The sequence below is a fragment of the Cucurbita pepo genome, chromosome LG06 (assembly GCF_002806865.2).
Source record: "Cucurbita pepo subsp. pepo cultivar mu-cu-16 chromosome LG06, ASM280686v2, whole genome shotgun sequence".
NCBI lineage: Eukaryota > Viridiplantae > Streptophyta > Magnoliopsida > Cucurbitales > Cucurbitaceae > Cucurbita > Cucurbita pepo.
Window position 1 is genome coordinate 2,303,406 of NC_036643.1, and position 23,855 is coordinate 2,327,260.

A 23,855-nucleotide genomic window follows, 5' to 3' on the forward strand; every position below is an offset into this window, starting at 1 on the left:
ATCTTCTAGCGGGTTGTTACAAATGATATCAGAGCCAAACACAGGACAGTGTGTCGGCGAGAACGTCGGCCCCCACATTGGTTGAAGAGCGGAACTAAACATTTCTTATAAAAGTGTGAAAAACTCTTTTTAATAGACGTGTTTTAAAACTGCGAGGCTAACATTAATATGTAACTAGTTAAAGCGAATAATATTGGTTAGTGTTTAACTTTAAATTTTACTCATGGTATTATATATTATAATATATAATGAAATTAGTGGTTGGAAAATGGAACCTAAACTAATAATTGCTCATCTAGAAGGATGGTTTAAACAATGTAAGTGGATAAACGCCACGTCAGTATATAATTTATCCCTTCCACCCACATTTTAGGAGTATATTAAAGTGAGGCCACAATGAGGATTGGCCAGAGCAGGAGATACCAATAACAGCTTTTTGCTAACATTATCTCCACCAGGTTCAATGAACCGAGCCATATTGCTTTTCCAACCAGACAGTCAATTATGGCACCTTCCTACTGTAAAAATTTGTCAGGGAAGTAAAAAATAACAAACAAATTAACTTTTTGTTGGATAAAAGTCTCACCTCTACTAATTTAGAGAATGATCATGGAATGAGACTTTTTGAAGAAGTCAAAAATAAAATCATAAGAGTTTAAAGTGGACAATATCATACCATTGTGGAGAGTCGTGTTCGTTTAACATGGTATTAGAGTCATGTCCTAAACTTAGTATTGTGAGTCTCGAAGGCATAGTAAAAAATGACTAAAGTATTGAATAAATTGTGTAGTTTGTTAGAAGACAACAAAAAGAAGAAGAAAAAAAAAAAAGTCGAGTCTCGATTAAGGGGAAGCGTACTTTGTTCGGGGAGGTGTTGGATGAAATCTCACATCAACTAATTTAGGGAATGATCATATAATGAGGCTTTTTTAGGAAGCCCAAAGCAAAGTCACGATAGCTTAAGTTCAAAATGGACAATATCATATCATTGTGGAGAGTCGTGTTAGTTTAACACTTCTGACTCTAATCTTTTAATTTCATTAAATTGGATTTGAACTTAGGATAGAATACTTTATTATTTATTTAATTTATATTAATTCACCCCACTAATTTAAGGGAGAAATATATATATATATATATTTATTTATTTATTTTTATTTTTATTTTTAATTTTGCATGTATTTAAATGATTTTAACAACATGATATCTTAATAATTACATTGACACGTCTATTTTATAATTCGTTAAATTTCTTTGATAATACATTCTTTTATTATTTTATAACAATAAATTTTGACTGATATTCAATGGGGTTGTGGTTTTTTTTTTTCAATAAAAAATGTATATATAACAAAGATCTATTAAATATAAAATATAAAATATAAAATGTAAGAATTTATTATACACAAATTAAAAAATCAACAAAATATATAAAACACTTTCTATACTTTTTAAATTTAAAGTTCTAAAATACAGTTATAAAAGTTCAAAAGGTTTGAAGTATTAGAATTGGTTAAATAAATAAATAAAAGTTAAAAGTTTGATTAGATATTTAAATTTTATTTAAAGAATAATTTTCAAATATTATAATTAGTCAAGAATGTTAAAATACAAAAGATAAAATTTAAATATTTAAATATTAAAACTAAATTAATAAAAAAAATCTTCTAATTTTACCCTTTGTTTACCAAAATATTCTAAAAACTTTTCAAAAATTTTAAAAATACTTTTTAATTTTAAGAGTATTTAAAAAATTATTGAATTTTCAAAAATTTCATTAATAATTTTATTTAAAAAAAAACTATAAAAAAAAACTTTTAAGCTTTAAAAAAATAAAAAAAAATAAAAAATATATTTACTGTTAGTACGATTTTCCCAAAAATATTTCTAAATTTTCGAAAATAACATTTAAAAATTTGGAAATAATTTATTGGTGTACAGTTTTCTTCTGTACATGGACTCTAACATTTTTGTGAATTTTTTTTATAAGGGTAAATGTTTAATCTTATTTTTAAAATTTCATAGGTAATTTTTAAATATAGACTAATAGTAACATATTTTTTATTACCTTATAAATTATTTTTTAAAAATTAAGAGTATTTTTAAATAAGCTAAGAGATTTCCATCCAAAAGAATCAGTCAACTTATTTTAGAGATTTAAAAAAAAAATTTAAAGGTATTATTGAAATAAATAAAAATTTAGGAATATTTTTTTTAAAAGGTAAAATACAAATTTTGAAATATTTTTATTAATTTATATTATATATATATATAGTAGCCAAAAAGTGATCGNTCCAAAAGAATCAGTCAACTTATTTTAGAGATTTAAAAAAAAATAATTTAAAGGTATTATTGAAATAAATAAAAATTTAGGAATATATTTTTTTTAAAGGTAAAATACAAATTTTGAAATATTTGTATTAANAGGAATATTTTTTTTAAAAGGTAAAATACAAATTTTGAAATATTTTTATTAATTTATATTATATATATATATAGTAGCCAAAAAGTGATCGGTTTATAAAATTACAATTTAAGAAACAAGATCTTGACAGAATCCGTCTTACACGTGATACAACTTACAAGTCGTGTGCAGATACGGATAATATATTCTATACGTCGTCGTTTGTGCCTGTCGTGGTACAGACTTCAGTGGCTGACGTGGCACACAAGTGGTCCCAACTCTGTGGGCGCGGTTTCAGTTTCGGTTCATCATCTTCGCGGTACTATAAACTATCAGAATGCTCATTCATTTTTTTCCTCTCGAAAAAACACCATTTCCCTGGAAGAGAGAGAAGAAACAGAGAGAATCAAGAGGGGGAGGAAGAACAGAACTCAGCCACTCTCAAATCTCATCCTCCTCTTTCTCTTTCATTTTCCAGGAAAAGTTTGCGGATCTTCGCGTAAGAATTAAACTCTCTTTCTCTACATTTTTCTTAATATTTTCCTCTTGAATTATCTTGATTTCAATCTTCTATTTCACGTTTCGGAATTGAAACGAGTGCGTAATTGAAGTGATTATAGCCCTATGGATTGCGATTTTAGAAATATTGTCCTCTGATTTTGAAGCATTACTAGTAATTGCTCTTTAAATCTGCATTTTGGTTTCTGATTTGGAGATACATGATATCATTTCATCCACGAACGGGAGGGGTGGGGGTAGGGTTAGTTATTACAAGAAATGGCTGGAACATCTATTGTTCTTCATGATTATTGNGTTATTACAAGAAATGGCTGGAACATCTATTGTTCTTCATGATGATTATTTTCCTTTCTCCAGGAGCTTTATAATCATGGTGTTTTGGGTGTTTGGATATGGCTCACTGGTTTGGAATCCAGGATTTGAATTTGATGAGAAAATTATAGGTTATATCAAGGATTATAAGCGCGTTTTCGATCTCGGTAAGTTTCATATTTCCAGCAAGAATTTGTTGTTGATGTAATTTCCTTTAGTCAATTTTATTGTTCATAACAATTTGTCTCATCTTTGGACCAGCATGCATTGATCACAGAGGTACGCCAGAAAATCCTGCTAGAACTCTCACGTTGGAACAGGAAGAAGAAGCAATTTGTGTAAGATCAACTGATTTGAATATATTCTCAGTGGATCTTGGATCGCTTTCTCTGTTCTTGCTACTCATTTTCTAGTTTTCTACATAACTTTTCCTCAGTGGGGAGCAGCTTACTGTGTGCGGGGGACTCCTGAAAGGGAAACAACTGCAATGGAGGTAATTTAATGTCAATTACAATTTATTTTTATTTAGATTTAGTTAATCTTATAAAGATGTGTTTGAGAATGACTTTGAAATGGTTAAAATCTACTCTTGTCATGTTCAAAACCACTCCCAAACATGTTTTTAAGCATTTGGAATCAATTTTTATGGTATAAAAATCGGGTTTAAGAGTGTAAAACCAAACCACGAACGCTCGGTTTTCATTTCGGTTGTAGTTGTGGGATCCCACATTGATTGGAGAGAGGAACGAGTGTCAATGACGCTGGGCCCTGAAGGGGGTGGATTGTGAGATCCCACATCGATTAGATAGGGGAACGACATCAATTGGAGAGATGAAAGAGTGCTAGTGAGGACGCTGGCCCCCACCTTGGTTGGAGAGGAAAATGAAACATTCTTATTATAAGTGTGTAGAAACCTCTCCCGCATTTTAAAAATCTTGAGAGGAAACCTTAAAGAGAACCCAAAAAGGATTGGGTTTAAGCTATTACCACTATTGATAAACGATAGAATAAGCGAAACATTTCTTTTGTTACATGAATTTAATTTTCATTTCGAGTATGTTTGAGAGTGACGTTGAACCTAATAGATGCGATGTTTTTAACCGTTTCAAAATCACTCCCAAACACGCCTTATCACTATGTTGCGGTTCTTCATTATCGTTCTTCCTTGTCTTCCTTAGTCTTAAACCAGAATTTCTTGACTGACTCTTTCCTTATTGGTACTTTATTCTCAAGCCATTTGAAAGTTAATGACAATTCCTTCTTCTTCTTTTTGTCAATCGCAGTATTTAGAACATAGAGAATGTGAATATGATCAAAAGACACTCGTTAACTTCTACAAGGTGAGATTACGAATCGATACTGTCAATTTGAAGCAATTTGTACATTTTTCAAGTCCGACACATTCATTATGGTGTATCTCTTTATCCAGGAAGAGAGCTCTCTTGAGCCAGCCCTTACAGGAGTAATTGTGTAAGTGCCAGCATTTTCTTAGCTAACTTGTTTATAACTTCCATATGCAATTTGTTTAAACTTTGCTACGATTCGTATCCGAAATGCAGTTTCACATCGACTCCGGACAAAGAAGTGAACAAATACTACCTGGGTCCAGCTCCGTTAAACGACATGGCTAGGTAAAATGGCAAAATTTTAAGGGCCGGTTTGGAATGACTTTTGCTCGTTTTTGAACTTATCCTTGGTTCCCATTGATCAGACAAATTGCTACTGCTGCTGGGCCTTGTGGAAACAATAGGGATTATATTTTCATGTTAGAGAAGGCATTGTTTAACATAGGTAACCTTATCATCCCCCTAGATGGAGCCAAATTCTTTCTAGCAACATTCCTTTGGTTTTGTTCCTCACCATTGTGTAGGTGTATAAACATTTCTTATTATGGCTATAGGTCACGAGGAGGAAATGGTGATCGAGCTCGCTAACGAGGTGAGAAAAGTTCTCGATCTCCTCGAGAATGGTATCTCAAGGGAGAACAAACTGCTCGGAGCAGCGCCCCACGTAGTACTCAAGTCGCACATATCGTCCTTAGAACTACAACCGCTTCCAGAAGCCATAGCCACAGATTCCTAACTCCAAAATCCCACAAACCAAGCAAACCAGAGGCTTCCAGTGATGGTTAACAACAATTACGACTCAACTTAGATCCATTAGTTTCTGACGTTACTAGTAAGGCTTAGCTTTGGAAATCGTCGGTCATTTTCGGTTATTTACGACAGCAGTAGTTCTGTACGTTTCGCAATCTTGAACTTTGGACATAGTTTATTTGTAAGAACCTTAACTGCTCCGAAAATGGTTAGGAGAAGAATGACTACTGTCACTTATTGCAGTATGCTGTGTAGTTCCCATTTCCAGTTCTGTTAGCAGAGCATTAGATCGCTCCCTGATTACGACAAAAGTGATTTTAACGGTTTCAAAATCACTTTCAAATATACTCGTCGATTCTAAAATTGATTTTTTCTTTAAAATAACCGTTCATTCAAAGTTTTTGTGGGTTACATGTGACTAACAATAGTTACGTTTTTTTTTTCTTGAGGTAGAAAGTTCAAATACTGATTCATTTTTCTTTACTAAAAAAACACAAATTTAATATATGATACTAAAAAAACACAAATTTAATATATGATAGGGGTGTTGAATTTTATAAATAAATAAATAAATAAATATATATATATATATATATATATATATATTTATTTATTTATTTATTGAATTTACATAATTCAATATAATTCAATTTGATATGTAACTTACCCTCACTTTTATGCCTAATTTATTCTAACTTTAAAAAATATAAAAATATTTAATAGGTCGTAGTAAAAAAAAATCTTATTTTTTATTTAACAAAAGAAAAAATTGAATCGTAACTTAAAATACTATATTTATTAACATTTATTTTTGTCTATTTTAATATAATTCGACATTTTAAAATTTAAAATTCAAAATTTATAAAATTTATAAAATTTGCTCAACTCACCAAATTTGAAAATATTAAATAGATAAAAAAAATTAAATTAAATTAAAAGTTAATTTAATATTTAAAAAAAAAAAAAGTTAAAATGCGTGGATTATAACTATACATCGGTGGTATGGAAATGCGGTTGAGGTGATTTGGTAATCAATAATAGCGCCAGGTGGCGCGAGATCAGTTGCGTATTATTGGCTTCCATTAGTTGCTTGAAGAGCAATTACATATATATTTGCATTTGCTTCTCACAATCCACATAGAAGCAATTTCGCGGAAAATGGATTCGGCGTCTCTAGCTACTCTCGCGCCTGCTCTGCCGCAGCAGAATCTTCACGGAGTCTTCGTCTACGGTACTCTCATGGCTGATGAAGTCCTTCGTATCCTCTTGAAGCGTGATCCTCAGTCCTCTGCTGCCGTCCTCAATGGCTAGTCTGTTCTTTCATCATCTACTCTTAGCTCTTCAATTTTCATATTCTCGCTGTTAGTTTTTTCTATTTTGATGAACTTGAAGTGAAATTCGCATCAATGATTTGCTAATTCGTGCTGGTTTTCTAAATGAGGTTTTGATTCACTCTATTAATCTTGTGATGCCTGGCTTTGTGTTGTTTATCTGTGTAATTTGTATTTACTGAAGTACGTGATGCTGATCTTCTATTTAGTAATGTCAGCGAACTGTATGCTTGTTTTGATTATCTAGGTTTTGTTGCTTAGTTGACATTAGCGTTATGGTGAGAAAGGATTATATAACAAATACTCTTCTACTCTTAGCTCTTTGATTTTCTAATCGTGCTGATATTTTCTACTCTTTCGATAAAACGAAGTAAAACTCGCATTGATGATAGCTAATTCGTGCTGGTTTCCTAAAGAAATTTTATTCGCTCTATCGATTTTATAGTTTACTCAGATTGATGCTGTTTCTTTGTTTAGTTTGTCTCTATAGAGTTTTTGGATGTTGATCTTCGAGTATTGTTAGCGAACTGTTATGCTTATGATTTTATAGGTTTTGTTTCTTAGTTGATATTAGCATCATGACGAGGAAGGATTGCATAAGAAATATTCTTCTACTCTTATTTCTTTCATTTCCAAACCGTCACTGTTACTTCTCTTTCGATAAATTTGAAGCAAGCTNTTTTTTTTTTTTTTTTTTAATGGAGAATTTGATTGCGCTATCAATCATTTAGTTTACTCGGATTGATGCTGTTTCTTTGTTTGATTCCGTTGTCACAGAAATCTGTGGTCTGTTGACTTTGATCTTCTATTAAGTATTGTTACCGAATTCTGTACTTATGATTTTCTAGGTTTTGCTTCTCAGTTAATGTTCGCATTATGACAAGAAAATATTACATTAGAATATTTTTCTACACTTACTCTTTGATTTGCATATCATCACGGTTATTTTCTTTTCTTCTGGTATATTTGAAGCAAAACCTTGCATTCATGATAGTCTAATTCATGTTGGAATCCTAGAGGAAAATTTTATTCTATGCATCCATCTTATCATTTACTTGATTTGATACTGTTTCTCTGTTTCACTCTTCTCTGTGTTTACAAATGATGATTTCCGAATAATTATTACAAACTTTTATTGCTTAGCATCTATTTGCTTGCTCTAATTTTCAAGGTTTTGATCCATAGTTTATATGATTACATTATGATGAGAAAAGATTAAAAATATTCTTCTATTGCTTGCTTATATTCCCGAGTCCATGATTGACCTCTGTAATTTTCTTGAGAATTTGCAGTCAAAGATTAAGCATTAAAGGACGAGTTTATCCAGCGAATCATACCTGTTAATAGCAAGAAAGTATCTGGCAAGGTTTGTAATGCCATCCTGTTTTGAATTTAGCCACGTTCGACTAGTAATGAACCTAAATTTTTTCCATGTCGTTTTATGTTTTCATATTGAACTATCCTGTACTCTTATCAACTATTCTATTCCATACTCTGCAGATTCTTTCAGGCATCACAGACTCCGAAATGGATACTTTAGACGCATATGAGAATGTTGAATACAAGAGGAGCACAGTTGAGGTATCTGTAATGGTAAAGTATTCGACTCATCTTGGTACTCAACTGTATTTTATTCTCAAGTACTTTGTACTCGAATCAATCGTAGAATCGGAAAATATACTTCCTTTACAATCAAGTACGGACTACTATAAAATACCTTCTGATATGGATATTTTCAACTTGCCATACATACATATTAGTAGTTATTGTAAATTTCTAGGTCGTTAATGAAAAACTTAACAAACCTGAGATCACATTGCTATTCTACAGCCCTTGCAATATTTCTTTTAAGGAGTTGTCATCACTTAATCATTTATGATAATGAGGATAGTTTAAGCATAAATATACTTTTCCCCTCTCGACGACTTTTTTAGGCTGTCGTTGACTGTTTGCAGGACAGTTTTGAGAAGCTACTCGTTTATGCTTATGTTTGGTGCAACGAAAAGGATCCAGAGTTGTACGGAGAATGGGATTTTGAGGTAAAAACACTATCCTTTCTTTCATTCTCCATTCGTGCATCAGAATATAAGATTTGTACATCATAATACCTACGGAGAAGAAGCTTTTTGTTTTTGACTTCTCATTTGACAACATGCTCAAGTGACCCCAGGGCATGTGTCATCATGCAACATGGAGACTAATCCTCTACTTCACTTTCGAAGGGTTCAACAATGATTTAATTGCAAACTAATATAATAAATAAATTAATTGAATCAAGTTTCTTTGTTTTTTTTTCTTTTTCCTCCTACATTTTCTGACTCCCTGCCTCCCATTCAAGAGTTGGTTCAAGACTCGCTTAGTCACTTTCCGTATGTTTGCATCATGAATCCAGTGCATGGATTGAGATTTCTTAAATTTGATATTAAATTCCTTACTAGATTTTGGTTTGAGTATTGCTGGGAGAGGAGTCCCACATCGGCTAATTAAGGGGTTGATCATGAGTTTATAAATAAGGAATAACATCTTCATTCATATGAGGTCTTTTAAGAAAATCAAAAGTAAGGACACGAGAGCTTATGCTCAAAATGGACAATATCTTACTACTATAGAGTTCGGTAGTTCTTAAAGTTTCACTGTTTTTGCAATGCTGCTTTGTGAAAATATTGTCCGGGTGGTTTTGAATTTTTGTTGGGGTCGAAACTTGGAAGTACAATAACGCAATCTGTACTCAATGCTATTCTTTATTTTTTTCATTGTTTTTTATATGAACAATTTTATCTGCTGCAAATTCAAGGAGTGGAAGCGAGATCATCTGGATGCCTACGTCGAGATGGTCGATGACTTTATAGAATAATTTTAGCAGCAGTCGGCACCGTTGAAATAATTGGCTGCTGAAGGAGAAGAATAGCGATGCTAAGTACCAGCTCTCCAATCTCCAGGTAGTAATACTTCCGTACGCATTTTTCTTTTTGAGTATATGATCTTTGTCATTCACACACATCCTCAATCTTTTTTAAGGTAAAAGTAAAAGCTTTTGCTCTGCAAACTTTCGTAAAAAGAACCATGAACCTTTTTTTAAACAATTTTTATGCGAAATTTAAGAATAATAAAAAATTAAAAAAAAGTATTCGGAAGTATGAGGATCAAGCAAATGAAAAATGAGATGGAATCCACTGTAGAAGTAGGGAGAAAAAAAAAAGGCAGAAAGTGTTAATAGGTTGTTTTATAAACAAAATTACTCAATTAAAACAAAGATAGTAATCATTTTGTTGTTTTCCACTTTCATGTGAAAAAATATTTGAATTCTAAAGTAAATTTCAAAAATAAGTGTTTGAAAATTTTAATTTTTTTAGTTTATAAAGTTGGGTTAGATTTTGAATATTTTCCTAAAAGTAGCTTATAAAACAAATAAAAGTAGTATTTATTAGCTTAATTTTTTTAAATAGAAAAAAATAGATTTTGTTTGACAACCATTTGGTTTGGAAAAATTCAAATTATTTAGTGTTTTTAAAATTCATTTCAAGCTTCAAAAACTTCAAAAACTAAAAAAAGAGAAATTCAAATAAAGTTTTAGCAACTATACGGATAAATAAAAAACCCAACATTCCCATGAAAACATGTGGCTTAAAATACAATACATAAACAACATAATTCGTCACGTCACGTTTTTTTGACAGAACCATTGCGTCTATTTAGAAATAGATTAGTTTAATGTTTTGGAGAGATGCGTCTTCTTATTCTTAAATACCCGAACTTTCCAGCACCAGGAGATGAGCCTTCGAAAATGAACGGCAAATAGCCTGTTGCAGCTTTGTACCTCTGTTGTATCTGAGATTTAGCCAAAACCAATACGATTCAATTCTTTAGACTTAAAGATTTGATTTGTCAAAACAATAAATAAGATAGTAATTCTTCAAAACCAATACGATTCAATTCTTTAGACTTAAAGATTTGTCAAAACAATAAATAAGATAATAATTCTTCTTAATTAGTTTTTAAATTTAAAAAATACGAGAATAGAGAAGATAAATTTATAAAAGATCTATGAATTAATGTGTTTTTAATTAATATTATATAATTTATTTTAACATTTAATTGGTGGGAATGAATTTTTCCTAAAATATGTACACATTTAATTTTATTTTAATTTAATTCAACAAGTATTCAACTCCTCCGTCTAATATTACTCTCCTAAAATCTCTTTCTACAACCATTGTTTTATTCTCACCAACTTACTTTTCTTTTTCACAAATATAAATATAATAATAAAGTTTGAAAGCTAAATTTATAAAAATAGAAAGGTATATTGAACGGCAAAATTAAAAGAAATCATAATATGGGACTTCTGTTGTTTTATTCTCACCCTCTCAAAATTGCTTTTTCGAACTACTTTTCTACAACCTATCTAATATTTCATAAATATAAATATAATGATAAAAGTTTGAAAACTAAATTTATATTTCATAAATATAAATATAATGATAAAAGTTTGAAAACTAAATTTATAAAAACAAGTATATTGATTGGTAGAATTTTTAAAAAAATCATGATATGATAGTTTTATAGTTGTAAACAGAAAACCATTTTAAAAGGACAATTTTTTTTAAAAAAAAAAAAAAAAAAGAATACAAATTTATTTTACTTTTCTCTTTCTCAAAGTAATATAATTAGTTATTTTATATCAAGTGATGGAAACCAAAGATGCCTATGTGAGTCAATTAAGATAATATATACCAATTTTTTTCAAGTAATTCTTAGTTAAAGATGTAGTAGAGCTATATTTAAGTTAATGTTGATTTGAAAATTAAGAGGTTAAACTCACTAAAAATTAAAATAAAAAAATAATTAAAAAAGAAAGAAAGAAAGAGGGGATTAGAAAATTGGGGGGTTACCTGAATGATCCGCTGACTGCTGCGTAAGCTGTTTTTGCCAATCGCACAAACAGTTCCGCCACAGCCCCCACCAGTAATCTTTGCTCCATATAAGGTCCCATCTTCAAATCCACTAGACTTAGAGTGCTGGGCTTCTTGTACCAACTGTACAAGCCTATCCGTCCCATCTGACCCCAGTCCACACGCATTGTAACTGTAATGGCACTGCACCCCACAATAACATCTACTTTTAGCAACCTTTCTTTTTTTTTTTTATTCACAAGTATTTTTAGAATTTTGAAAAACGCGATGAAGATGTAGAAATTAGACACTTAAACAAACCTGATATAACAGCTCTCCAAGGGATATAAGTTGTTCATCAGAAGCTGCGGAAGTAAGCAGGGCTTTGAAGGCCTGCTCACATAAAAGAAGTGAAGAAGAGTAACGTAGTTAATTTATTTAGGAGCTAATATCGTTAACTAAGGCTACAGTTTATAATTCCAAACCTTGACACGGAAGTTCTCGTATATGGGGTGTCCTGCAGAAGCTCTAACTTCATAGTTGCACTTCTCATCAATCACCGTAACTGGATCGTTGTGATCAACGAATTTCTCCACAAAATTCTCCCCAGTCATGGATTCAGGGAGCACCTTTGCATACACACCTTCATACCTGAAATAGATAGATAGATCAGTTAGAAGATATTACAACTTTCTTATGATTACTAACGATTGGACGGCTCTTCTAGTTTTGGAAGGCGATTCTCTCTACCCGGCCTCTACTCGGTTTTGCTCTCCTGTTTTGTGTTGAGAATTATTGAGAGAAGTAGTTTACATTGGCTAATTAAGAGGAAGATCACGGATTTATAAGTAAGGAACACTATCTCTATTGGTATGAGGTCTCGAGAAACCAAAAGAAAGGCCACGAGAACTTATGTTCAAAGTAAACAATACCATACAATTGTGGAGAGTCTTATAATAAAAACGGTTTCGAGAAAGAAACTATCTCTTATCATGTTTTGTAAATGGCGATGGGATGATAGATGTGGATTGATGAAATCAAGGAGAATGTCATTAATCCAACGTTCAAATTCAAGGGAAAATGTTAAGAGGGGCATTCTATTACCTGTGAGGCGGAAGGTTGCACAAGTAGTCCAATGAAGACTCAGATTGAAGCAATTCGACACCATTATCCTCAGAATCATAATTATTTACACCATTAGCGACGGAAGATGACACTGGTAACATAGAAGATGCGGTAGACTTGATGATCTCTCTGCCCATAAATGCTCCTATCCTTACCGAACCATAGTCCGCACCGCCAACACTACCAGAGAAACAGTGCAGCTTTAAAATTGTCTTTAACAAAGGAAAAAAAATCCATATTGAAAAATTGGAAGAAAACAAGCATAAATTTAAAAAAATAGAATTGAAAACGAAATCGTTACTGAACGAAGCCTTAGCTTCATTTCACGAACATTGCTTCAAATCAAATTATAAAAGGATGTGGACAACTTGCATGTGATACATAGATGCTTGAGTTATTCAAACGAAATGAAAAGGTTAAATTATTAAAGTTCAGTTCGCTTATGTTAGCAAGTTTTTGAAACTTCCAATTAGAAGAGTTTAACTTAACTGAAGGGATTCGATTCGATTCAATGGTAAAACACACATGACAGATTGAATAATTTGTAAAATTAGCAACTTCACAAGCTTTTCCTTTGCTAGAAAAAGAATTTTGGCGTGAGAGAAATCCAAATCAAAGCTCTTTCTAAAAATGACAGACAAGGGCAAAAAAAAGGAATTTTCCAAACCACTTATGGCCGAAATTCTAATAAGCCAAACAACAAAACAGAGAAGACAAAAGTAGGAATGATACCTGTGGCGTATTCCTGAATCAAGGCCCCAAAATCGAATATGGCTTGGTATCTCAACAAGTCCAAGTACCTCAGCAGGCTGAAAATAACAACCAAAATTTTATGATCTCACTGAAAAGGAAAACTGCATATCATAGTAGGCAGCCCTGAAATGATTATATGTTGTACCTGGCACACCATTGCTAGTAGTTTGTTGGCTTCTCCGCATGCTGACGTCATCTGGTCCATAACACCACATGGAGCTCCCACAATGCAATTCTCCACCTAGTACGTGATTAGGCATTCAACCGATAGCTTAGGTACATATTGGCGTTGAAGCCTTTGATAAGGAGAAGGTCATTGGGATTCAAACCTTTTGGCACAGTAGAGCTACATCTCTTGAACCGACACTCAATCCTGTACGATATCAATGACATCCGTTCAATTGATTTCTCTGATAAATGAAGCTAAATTACTTCACTCGAGACAAAACCCAATCAATACAAATGGTCGATATCATTCGCATGCAAAAACAAATTGGAAACAGTTATTTTCATTACGAATGGGTCTAAAGGAATCCAGTTTAAATTTATGCGCAATAAAATTGTGAAGTAACTTCGTCTGTGAGTTTTAGCATTAACTAAGGATAAAGTCATGCCTAATGTAACGGCTCAAACCCACCGCTAGCAAATATTGTCCTCTTTGAGTTTTTCCTTTCGGGCTTACCCTCAAGTTTTTTCAAATACGTTTACTAGGGAGAGGTTTCCACACCCTTATAAATGGTGTTTCATTCTCATCCCCAATCGATGTGGGATCTCACAATCCACCCCCTTCGGGATCCAGCGTCCTTGTTGGCACATCGCCTAGTGTCTGGCTCTGATACCATTTGTAACGGCCCAAGCTCACCGCTAGCAGATATTGTCCTCTTTGAGCTTTCCCTTTCGGGCTTCCCCGCAAGGTTTTTAAAATGCATTCCTTTCGGGCTTCCCCTCAAGGTTTTTAAAATGCATCTACTATGGAGAAGTTTCCACACCCTTATAAAGGGTGTTTCTTTCTCCTCCCCAACCGATGGGGGATCTCGCACCTAAAGTGCACGGGGTTTTATTGAAAAGTTATACATGAGTTAACCTAACGTTAAATGTTTTTACTTAGCAGAAACACGTCCAAGCAGATTTACTAGCATTGCTCATCTTTAAACACAAAAAAAAAAAAAAAAAGAGTTTCTCTTGATTATATTTAAATTAATTAATAATCAAGAAGTTAAATTACCGTGAGCTGCAGCTATAGCAGATAACGAGGCCACTTCCACGGAGGCAGATGAAGATACACCTTTACCTTCTGGCACTGCTGAGGAAACCTGTTATATTTGCAATGAGTCCGTACGTGGAAATTATAGATCGAAAAGATATATGTTACTACAGAAGTAATGAATTATCAACAGTTTCACATGCTGAAGACCTACATATTTGCACTTAATAACTGTCTGCAAACAATAAAGAGAGAGAGAGAAAGAGAGAGAGATACCAGCACACTGATACTGTCTTCAAATCGTACACCCAACTCTCTCATTAAAACCAAGATTGTCCCTGCAACATATGCTGCCCACTTCTGTGCTGGATCTTTACCGAAGAATTTTCTTGCATTCTCATACGAAATTGGCTTATCTCCGTCCATGAAATCAGATAGATTCATATCAAAGGTTGGGGCACGGTTGCTCAACTCAGACCCGTAAGATACCTGATTTGGGTAACAATTAAGAAGAAAGGAAACACCTCAAACAATCTGAATTTCACTAATATATTTCTAAAAGAACTTGCGTTCTTTTTCTTCTAACCCACAAGACGGCCAAGATAGTAAGTAAATTCAATCATTGTATCACACTTCTTTGAGAGAAAAATTACTGTAACGCTTCTATAGAAAATAATAGAGCCAACTTTCTAATAATAGGGAATTTGATAAAGATATAAAATAGTGCAATTACGATGAACAAGAAAAAAGAAGAAAGTGCTTGCGAAGTGCGCTGTGCAAAGAGGGGCCTCATAGAAGATGACATACGATTTGAAGAACTGGTGTTTGGCCTTGTACACTGGAATTCTGTCGAGCTTGTGCATGCTTCCAAAGCCTATGTTTACTAGGATGGTTTCTCTGCACTGCAACATGACAGGCTTCTCTTATAGGCATCTGGAGAGGCAAGGGGGGGAGCAAAAATGCAAGAAAGGATAAGGGATTGTAGAGAAACAGTAGTAGAGATCATCCGGAAAAATGAGTGAACATTTGAAGAAAAATGGAAGCTGATATAAATAAAACAAGTTAAATATTATATTAGAAGGGAAAACCATGGGGAAAAAGAGAGAGAGAGAGAGAGAAAAGCAGTCAAGCCAACAAAACATTTTTTTTTTTCTATACCTGTTGTGTTCTGTAAGGAGGGAAACTCACAACCTTGATAAGGAATCAATTTGGCATTTCGCCTACTCTAATTGCTAATCCAAATTTCTGCTTATTATTAAAAAGACTACAAGATCAATGATCGATGATACCTGCAAGACGAGGCTTCCAGAGTAATCAGCGATGCCTCCCATGACATCCAACCTTCCAGGTGCTCTTGTTACAAAAATGTCTTCCTGTAAGGAACAGAAAAAGGAAAAAATTATATTAAAAGGCAAAGGTAGGACCATGAAACTAACTATGGTGTTCGAAAATTTGTTTGGATTCTCATCACTACTTTGTACTATGAAGTGCCAATCCCAAATTTGATGGGTTATTCCTCTTAAAGCTGTAATATCTGTAAATTAAAGCACGGTCCTTAATCCTGAATATTACTTAGAAGATGACAATGTAGCAAATTAAGAGCTTCTTATACGATGTTGATCTAAGCAAAGATAGTGTATTTAAACAGGCCCTCCTCCAAATCCATTAACATTTATATTATTACCATTATCGACTGAGATGATTGAGCACCACGAAAAAGTAGTGAGATGAAATTAAAAGAATATTTTAGTTCATGTGAACACAACCTCCCAATTAAAGAGTCCAGCAGCAGCCTTCTGTTCCCGCCGTTTCTCAGTGTTTCCACTGTCATTCAATGCACTTAATTCGACCAAGCTTTTTAAGAAGCTCACTGTGTCGGGAAAACCTTGAACGTCACCATGAAGCACCTCAAAATCCTGTATAGAACTAAAAGAACAAATGGAGAGGCATCAAATTATATTTATACAAATTGTTCTTCCAAGTTATTAGAACTCTTCAAATGCAACAAGATTCTCACTAGTCTATTGGTGAGCTTCTCTCATCCACTCGGGAAGTAGGTGGTGCTTTCGAAAGGCCAAATTCATTTTCAGCATTCGCATACCATTCTGGAATGTAGAGATCTCGACCACGAATCCTTTGGAGTTCATATCCTAGGACTATGGCATCTTGCAATCTTCTTGCCCCACTAAACTACATTTTCAAAAAGAAGCTACAATGAAATTCTGGTGTGATTAAAAACAAAACACAGAAAATTGTAACGAAATTAGAACGCAACTTCTTTAGTTCTTTTCAAATATATTGAACCATACATATACACTACTTACCTTCGTTAACTAAATTGTCCAATAAAACGCATGTTAAAGTTGGTGTCTTGGTAATGCCTAATTACGAAAATGCTTAATTCTATCATAACAAAAGGATATGATCAATGCCATTTTTACTCATATTTCACAAGATAAAAAGTTTCTTGACCTTGTCAGATGAATAATTTTTCCCGCTAGCTGTCTCTTGCAAAATATGGGCTGCAACCTGCAGATTTTGAAGAAATATGAACCGTTAAACAGTAAAGAGCATAAGAGGTGCAAACTAAAAACAACAATTTCATTGATGATGGGATCTTAAAGAACCACTTGGAAGAACCAAAAAAGATTAAATACTAGGGAAGATTGCTAGATCAGAAACGGGTGAAGTTCCAATTTAAAATGACATTCTAAGTGGTAAACTGGAAAAATGATCATGAACATCGTAGTTATGAATTGTAAGATTAAGAATATCGATATAGCAGTATATTAGCTGCTTTAGTCGAATATCATCAGCACCCTCATAAGAGCACTTCATTTCTTTAATAAAATCCTTAACGACGGCTCAACCTTAAGGATCTCATAAGGCCGATAGCTCTGGAAGTGTGATAGTTTGTGCCTCCTATTGAGGGTATTTATGCAATTTCATCTCTTGCTCTAGTCCGTCCTCCCCATCGGAACCAAAAAAAAAAATTCAAACAATGCCATGGCCTTAAGTGGAAATCTAAGATATCCTCATATCTTGGTAACACCCAATGGGATTAAGTTAATAAGTACAAATCTGAAGTTAATGAACATATTAAAAATAAGATAATGCATGAGATAGATTGATTGATCATATCAAGAAAATTGATAGTTCTATATCATGCGACATCATGTCCCTCAAACCATACAGATGCAAGTAACAGGATCCTGATTCTGTGACCATCAGAAGAAATCATAGAACAGGAGTGTACCTCACCACCGTTGACACCTCCCTCATAGCAAGGTTTCAAACTAATAGCACGCTCAAGATAAGGCTTCCATTGACCAGTGAGTAAATCCCTCCTTATCATCTCGACCCCACCTTGATAATACTGTTAACGGAACAGTGAAAAATAGGACTTATTAACCAATTTGTATAGAAAGAGAAAAAACTACAAGGAAAGAATCATTGAAGACAAAATAGATAATAGCACCTCAAGCATACTCCTTAAAAATGGCTCTTCATTAAAATAATCTCTTCGTACGAAGACAAAGGGTACTTTGAATGCCAACGCTTCACTAACGGTTCCGTAACCAATTTTTCCTGAAAAGGATGGAACATGTTCTGATGTGTTTCAATCCATTCATTAAGCTCAGCCACTTACAAAATTATATTTCACACACCGAGCATGCAATCAGAAGCCGCTATCATATCTGGTGTATACGCATCTTTGGCGAGCTTAATGAAATTTGGTGGAACCTCTTCAGTGTCTGAAGCACCACACACCTGACCGCCAAAAGATACGATATTTCAAATAACAGCATAATAGCAGCTTATGCATACTATTGAACCAAATGAAATGCTACAAGGATACCAGGCAAAGCCAACCAGGAGGTAGATATTCCTCTTTCAACTTCCAGCCGGCAGGCTGACAAAAGGACAATGAAACAGATGTAAATCATTAGTGGAATACAAAAACTTATTCAAAATCATGCAACCAAAGACAAATAAAGTTCCAAAAATATAACTTGGGGAAATAAAAAATTCAAGTGCATAAACAGTAATCTAGTCAAAGTATGCAAGTGTTTCGCGGTGTGATGAACGTCCAAGCAGGCATCCAAATTCATAGGAGCAAACAAAAGAAAGAATCAAACTTTTGACATGGAAATTTTAACAAATATTTCACAAACCATATAGGAAAAGAATCAATCAATTCATCCCACCTGTCCGCCAAAATTAAGGATGAGTAATTTGACATCATCTCCAATACCCAGTTCGTTCCTTGCCTATAATAAGAACTTGAGTAAGAGAATCACATATGAAACAAAAATAATCGAGTGAAGGAGCTCAGTAGAATGCAAAACCTCCTGCCGTGTTTTGTGCAACCTTCTCACAACAAGAGGTACATCAACGACATCGCGGAAAGCAGGCACTGCAGAAACAAGACGCATGCAGACAAAATATCAAAAACATGAAAAAAAATAATGAATATAGAACTAATTTTATAAAATGCAAACATATATCTAGTAGTAGGAAGGGGGAAAATGCAACTGTCTTAAAAATATACTTGGACAGTATCCTGGGAGGCGGATCAGGAACTCGCAATGTGAATAATCCGCTGATATCTGCATTGCAGCAGCACAACAGGTTAGGTGTCTATGCCAAGAACAGTAAGAATTATAGCATCACAGTACACAGTTTCTCTTCACTGATACAAAAATGAAGAACAGACGTCATTGACACTTTCAAATTTCACATTCAATTTTTCTTAGGTGTTAAAACATGGCAAAAAGTCATATCAATTCAAAATTGTCCAATAAGTAACAATAGTAATAACCACCACAACGGTGAAAAAAGTTAAATGTTTCTGACCAAGGAAAAAATGCTTATCGTTTAGGAATATACTCAAATACTGATTCAAATAAAAAAAAAAATTAAAAAAATTAAAAAAAATTACCTGCCAGACAATCGAACGGTGGTGATGCCCAGCATCCATTACATACTCTGCATAGATGAAATCCCAACTGCAAAACTAAAGTTAATGACTACTGGCCTCAAAACATTTTGTTTGTTAACTGCATGACATCATGAAAAATAAGTGAAGTGATACCACAAGTAAAAGAGTAAACGTGCTAGTGTCAATGAGTTACCTGAAGTTGGTAACACAAACAGAGCGAATCCCAGCATCAGCAGCAGCACGGCAAGCAACTGGTACAACATCCGAAACCTGTTTACATTTCATAGAAGCGAAATTATCAAAATTCTTGAAATATAATTTAAATTAAATTATTCATGTCGTGACTTAAAGTCCACAATCATGAAAGTTGCTTGTACTACTTTGCTCCAGAGCCACAATATTTTCCATCTCATGACCACTTCCACATAACCAAATAGTCAAAGTGGCAATGATTTAAGTATGCATATATCACAAGTATTTACCACTAAATCAGCTTTGATTGACTTCAGCCACTTTACTTCTGTTTCCAAAATAGTAAACCGGGGCACAACAGCTGTCTCGTGATACTAAAAATGACCAAAGGAATAGACAATATTTAGTCAAACGATAAGAAAAGGAAATAAAAAACCAGTGACCTGATAAGAAGAAAACAAATTAGTAGTTGTGATACGATGGCAGATTAATAGGGAAGGACGATGACAACATGTCATATTTTGTAAAATTTGTATTCATATTTGGAAGAATCATCTTATAAGTTATACACGTCGACGTGGATACAAATAAGAAATTGGAAGGAAATTAAAAAGGATAATGATGATAGTAACTCCTCACCTTCTTTAAGGATGCCAGGCGATCGACTGTCAGTGCATCAGCCTGGACAGCCCCACAGTCCAACAATACCTACAGTTGATAAAAATATATATAAATCTATCAAATACTTAGAGGTTTGTTTGCAACTAATCATGCCACAATATTTTAAGTGGATGCGATTTGAGTTCCAACTGAAAATCAAGCACTTAACTTCAAATTCTACAAGTTCATGAAAACATGTTATATTATAAAAAAAAAACTATCAACTTTAGTTCAATGCTTCAGCTACATCTAAATGTTAATCATTATTAATTGATCAAGTACATCAACAATATTTGCCTTAGTCCCCAAGAAGAATGCATCACATAAGTTTTCATTTTTCCAATTACGTTTAAAAAGCGTGAGGTCTCTCTTCAGCGCGAGACCAAAGAAAGAAAATGTGAGCCTCAAATGAGAGGAGGTGTGCAATGTGTACAAAAAATAACACAGTAATCAATAATATTAATATGAACTATGAAGCGTTGCACATAGAAAATAAGAAGTACGATGTTTAAAGTCAAATTAAAACTGAAACTTCTGCATTATATCCACTAGCAGAATACGTTCGATTATTAAAATAATAAATAATTGAAACATGTTTAAAATGAAACGAATTGGCTTGATGAACATCTTAGCAGCAATCACTAGCAGTCAGACGCAAGTCTTGGTCAAACTTACCTTCCGAATGAATAGCCTAGGGGACTGGATTGCAGAAGTAAAAACAAACTCAGGGGCAGCGGAGACCACATGTACCTCGTGGCCAGCAAGTATCAGGTGCCGAACGACCTTTTTGCACAGAACAAGTAGGATTAACAATTCTCAAGCGAAGAAGAAGAAGATCAACAACATAGTAAAGCAATGCATACTAACTAATAAAAATAATTCCATGAAGAAAAACATTACAGGAAACGCAGGACAAGTAACATTACAGGAAACGTAGATCAACATAAATCAACACTTCGAACGAAAGAAAGAAAAAGTGATCAAGAACCAAAGAAATTTCTCGATATTCATTGACTAATGAAATTTAACGGGAGGACTTGCCTTATAGAATTTCTAAACAACAAATCCGAGAACAGAAGAATTCAAGCTCGTAATAGAACGACATCCAAACTCCATTCAAAAGAATAACACACTCAATCAAAACCGAATAAAATTTAGTAAGACTTTCGTGAAGTTTTGAGTTACATTACAGGAAACACACGTTATAACTAATCGACATTCCAGGCGAGAGAAGTGTAAATGCGATCAAGCATGTAGAAATCTCTCGACATTTGAAACCTAAAGAAATTTGACTCGAGAACTGGCCTTACAGAATTTCTAATCAACAAATACGAGGAGAGGCGAATTCGAGCTCATAACAGAACGAAATTCAAACTCCATAGCATAGACGAACGCATTCAATCAAAACAGAAGAAGACTGTCAGAAGGATAAGTTACACAACATTACAGGAAATAAATATCAAAATTAATCAACATTTCGAGCGGGAGAAGACGATATGATCAAGCACTGAAGAAATCTCTCGACATTCCAAAACTAACGAAATTTGACATCAGAAATGACCTTACATGATTTCTAAACAACAAATCTGAGAACAGAAGAATTCAAACCAGACCGAAATCAATCGCATATATCCAGCGAAAAAAACACATTCAATCAGCATTCTTTAATGGAAGATCTAACCTCAATAACGCGAGTGGCGTGGCCGAAGCCATGGCCGGTGATGTAGTAAGCGAAGACCAAACGATTCCCCGACGCCAAATCCGCCTCCATCTCCGGCTGAATCTGCACTCTCCTTTAGCTCCTTGTATTCGCAACTCTCAATCGAGTCCAACAGATTATCTTCAATTTTCGCTCCCTCGATTACCGAGAAAAAAAATACACAACAGAATTGGAGTTGAAACAAATCAAGGATAATTCCAATGGCTATTCGCTCATTCGAGAATGGATCTGGAATGGACGTCGCGCCTCGTCATTCAGCGTTATCTAACCCAGATTTCCCGCCATAAAAGGAAGAAGAATTATGTTAGGAGCGGGAGGAACTCCTTTCGAAGATCCAATTGAACCCTCTTAACTATTTCGGACTTTTATACTCCTTTTCAAAAAAGGAAAAATTAATAATAAAATAAAAAAGAGGGAACAGGTGGTATGGGTTAAGGGTCGATATCAAACCATAATTTCAATTTGGTTATAAATTTATCTGGCTTGAATTTAATTTAAATAAATGACGTGGACGGGATGAAAATCCAGCTGTCTTTTCTTCCCCATCAAGAAAAAATAACAATATTTTCTAAAATTAGCTCCCTCAAATTATATTTTAGGTTGTGCTAAATATATGGATAATTTAATTTTTGACGTGTAATTTATTATTAATTTTATCATGAATTTAGTTTGATAATCATTTGGAAATGGCTAAAGAGTAGATTAGGATGAACCTGAAAATGGTAACATTTTAAGCACTATCATTATTATGGAAATTTGTTCATATTATATTTCTTATTTGCTAGCCTTACAAAAGGCATGTAATAATTGTGTGACACATCAAATAAACACAATAAATTATTTAATAACAAGAAAAGGTTATGTTCCTTACCATTTAAAAAAAAATAACAGTTGACTTTAAATAAATTAAAAAATAAAATAAAAGTTTTTATAAAGTAATTATTTTTAGTTTTCGGATTGAGTTAAAAAGAGAAAAAAAAATAATAAAACAAGATAAAGGTAAGTAAAACTATAATTTATAAAAATAGACCGATTAATAAAAGGCTAAATTAATTTTGAAAAAAGTTTAATTTCTTTAAAAATTAAATAATAATCTAAACTAAAAAAAATATAATGATTTAATGTTTAAAGATCCTGACTTTAAAAAATATTTTTAAATTTTGTAAACTCAATTTTTAAAAAATTTGTTAATATCCTTAAATATTTTTAAAACTTAAAAAATATTTTTACCATCGTGGATAGAAGCATTAGTATTGCTGTTTAAAATACCATTAATTTTTAAAATATTATTAATCCCCTTAGATTTTAAAACAACTTAAAATAAAAATTGTTAATAATTTGTATTATGATTTGTTTGAGAAAATATTAGTAGATAAAACACGGGTCAATGTACAGATGAATCTCTCTACACAATGTACTAACATAGCAACTTACAAGATCAAACGAAAGACAGAAAAATCATTGGGATAAAATTTGTAATATTTTTAAAAAATAATTTTAATATAAATTAAACTTATTAATTATGAACGTAAGTAATATATGTTTTAACACATAATCAATTTATATGAGGAATTAAGACTGTTCGTTAGTAGATCGACACGTTTTGAGAGAAAACCAATGTAAAATATAAATTAGTCTGTTTCCATTTAATGAAAACGTGACGGTTATGAGAGAAGTTTGTCATTGATCAATCGACCATTTTGTT

At 33.1% G+C, this 23,855-nt stretch overlaps 2 protein-coding genes and 1 pseudogene across 2 annotated transcripts; 2 read left to right on the forward strand and 1 right to left on the reverse strand.

Moving 5' to 3' along the window:
- Window positions 1-2,763: 2,763 nt before the first annotated feature.
- LOC111797190 (gamma-glutamylcyclotransferase 2-1-like) lies at window positions 2,764-5,576 on the forward strand. Its single transcript, XM_023680135.1, has 9 exons — window positions 2,764-2,903; window positions 3,281-3,402; window positions 3,497-3,573; window positions 3,672-3,728; window positions 4,519-4,575; window positions 4,665-4,705; window positions 4,795-4,866; window positions 4,947-5,026; window positions 5,136-5,576. The coding sequence occupies exons 2-9, from the start codon at window positions 3,294-3,296 to the stop codon at window positions 5,315-5,317; spliced, it is 675 nt and encodes a 224-aa protein (XP_023535903.1). The 5' UTR covers window positions 2,764-2,903; window positions 3,281-3,293; the 3' UTR covers window positions 5,318-5,576.
- An 893-nt stretch (window positions 5,577-6,469) lies between these two features.
- Window positions 6,470-9,720, forward strand: LOC111796733 (annotated as a pseudogene).
- Window positions 9,721-10,234: 514 nt separating this feature from the next.
- LOC111797339 (L-arabinokinase-like) lies at window positions 10,235-22,495 on the reverse strand. The gene is made up of 28 exons (XM_023680320.1): window positions 22,112-22,495; window positions 21,106-21,213; window positions 20,410-20,478; window positions 20,061-20,144; window positions 19,772-19,848; window positions 19,579-19,645; window positions 19,189-19,246; window positions 18,986-19,053; window positions 18,845-18,907; window positions 18,496-18,549; window positions 18,305-18,407; window positions 18,115-18,224; window positions 17,893-18,012; window positions 17,109-17,165; window positions 16,654-16,826; window positions 16,403-16,562; window positions 15,926-16,009; window positions 15,444-15,569; window positions 14,913-15,125; window positions 14,658-14,745; window positions 13,762-13,805; window positions 13,578-13,673; window positions 13,412-13,488; window positions 12,659-12,859; window positions 12,040-12,205; window positions 11,876-11,947; window positions 11,555-11,758; window positions 10,235-10,490 (listed from the first exon to the last, which is right to left on the reverse strand). The coding sequence occupies exons 1-28, from the start codon at window positions 22,199-22,201 to the stop codon at window positions 10,371-10,373; spliced, it is 2,952 nt and encodes a 983-aa protein (XP_023536088.1). The 5' UTR covers window positions 22,202-22,495; the 3' UTR covers window positions 10,235-10,370.
- Between the last annotated feature and the right edge of the window lie 1,360 nt (window positions 22,496-23,855).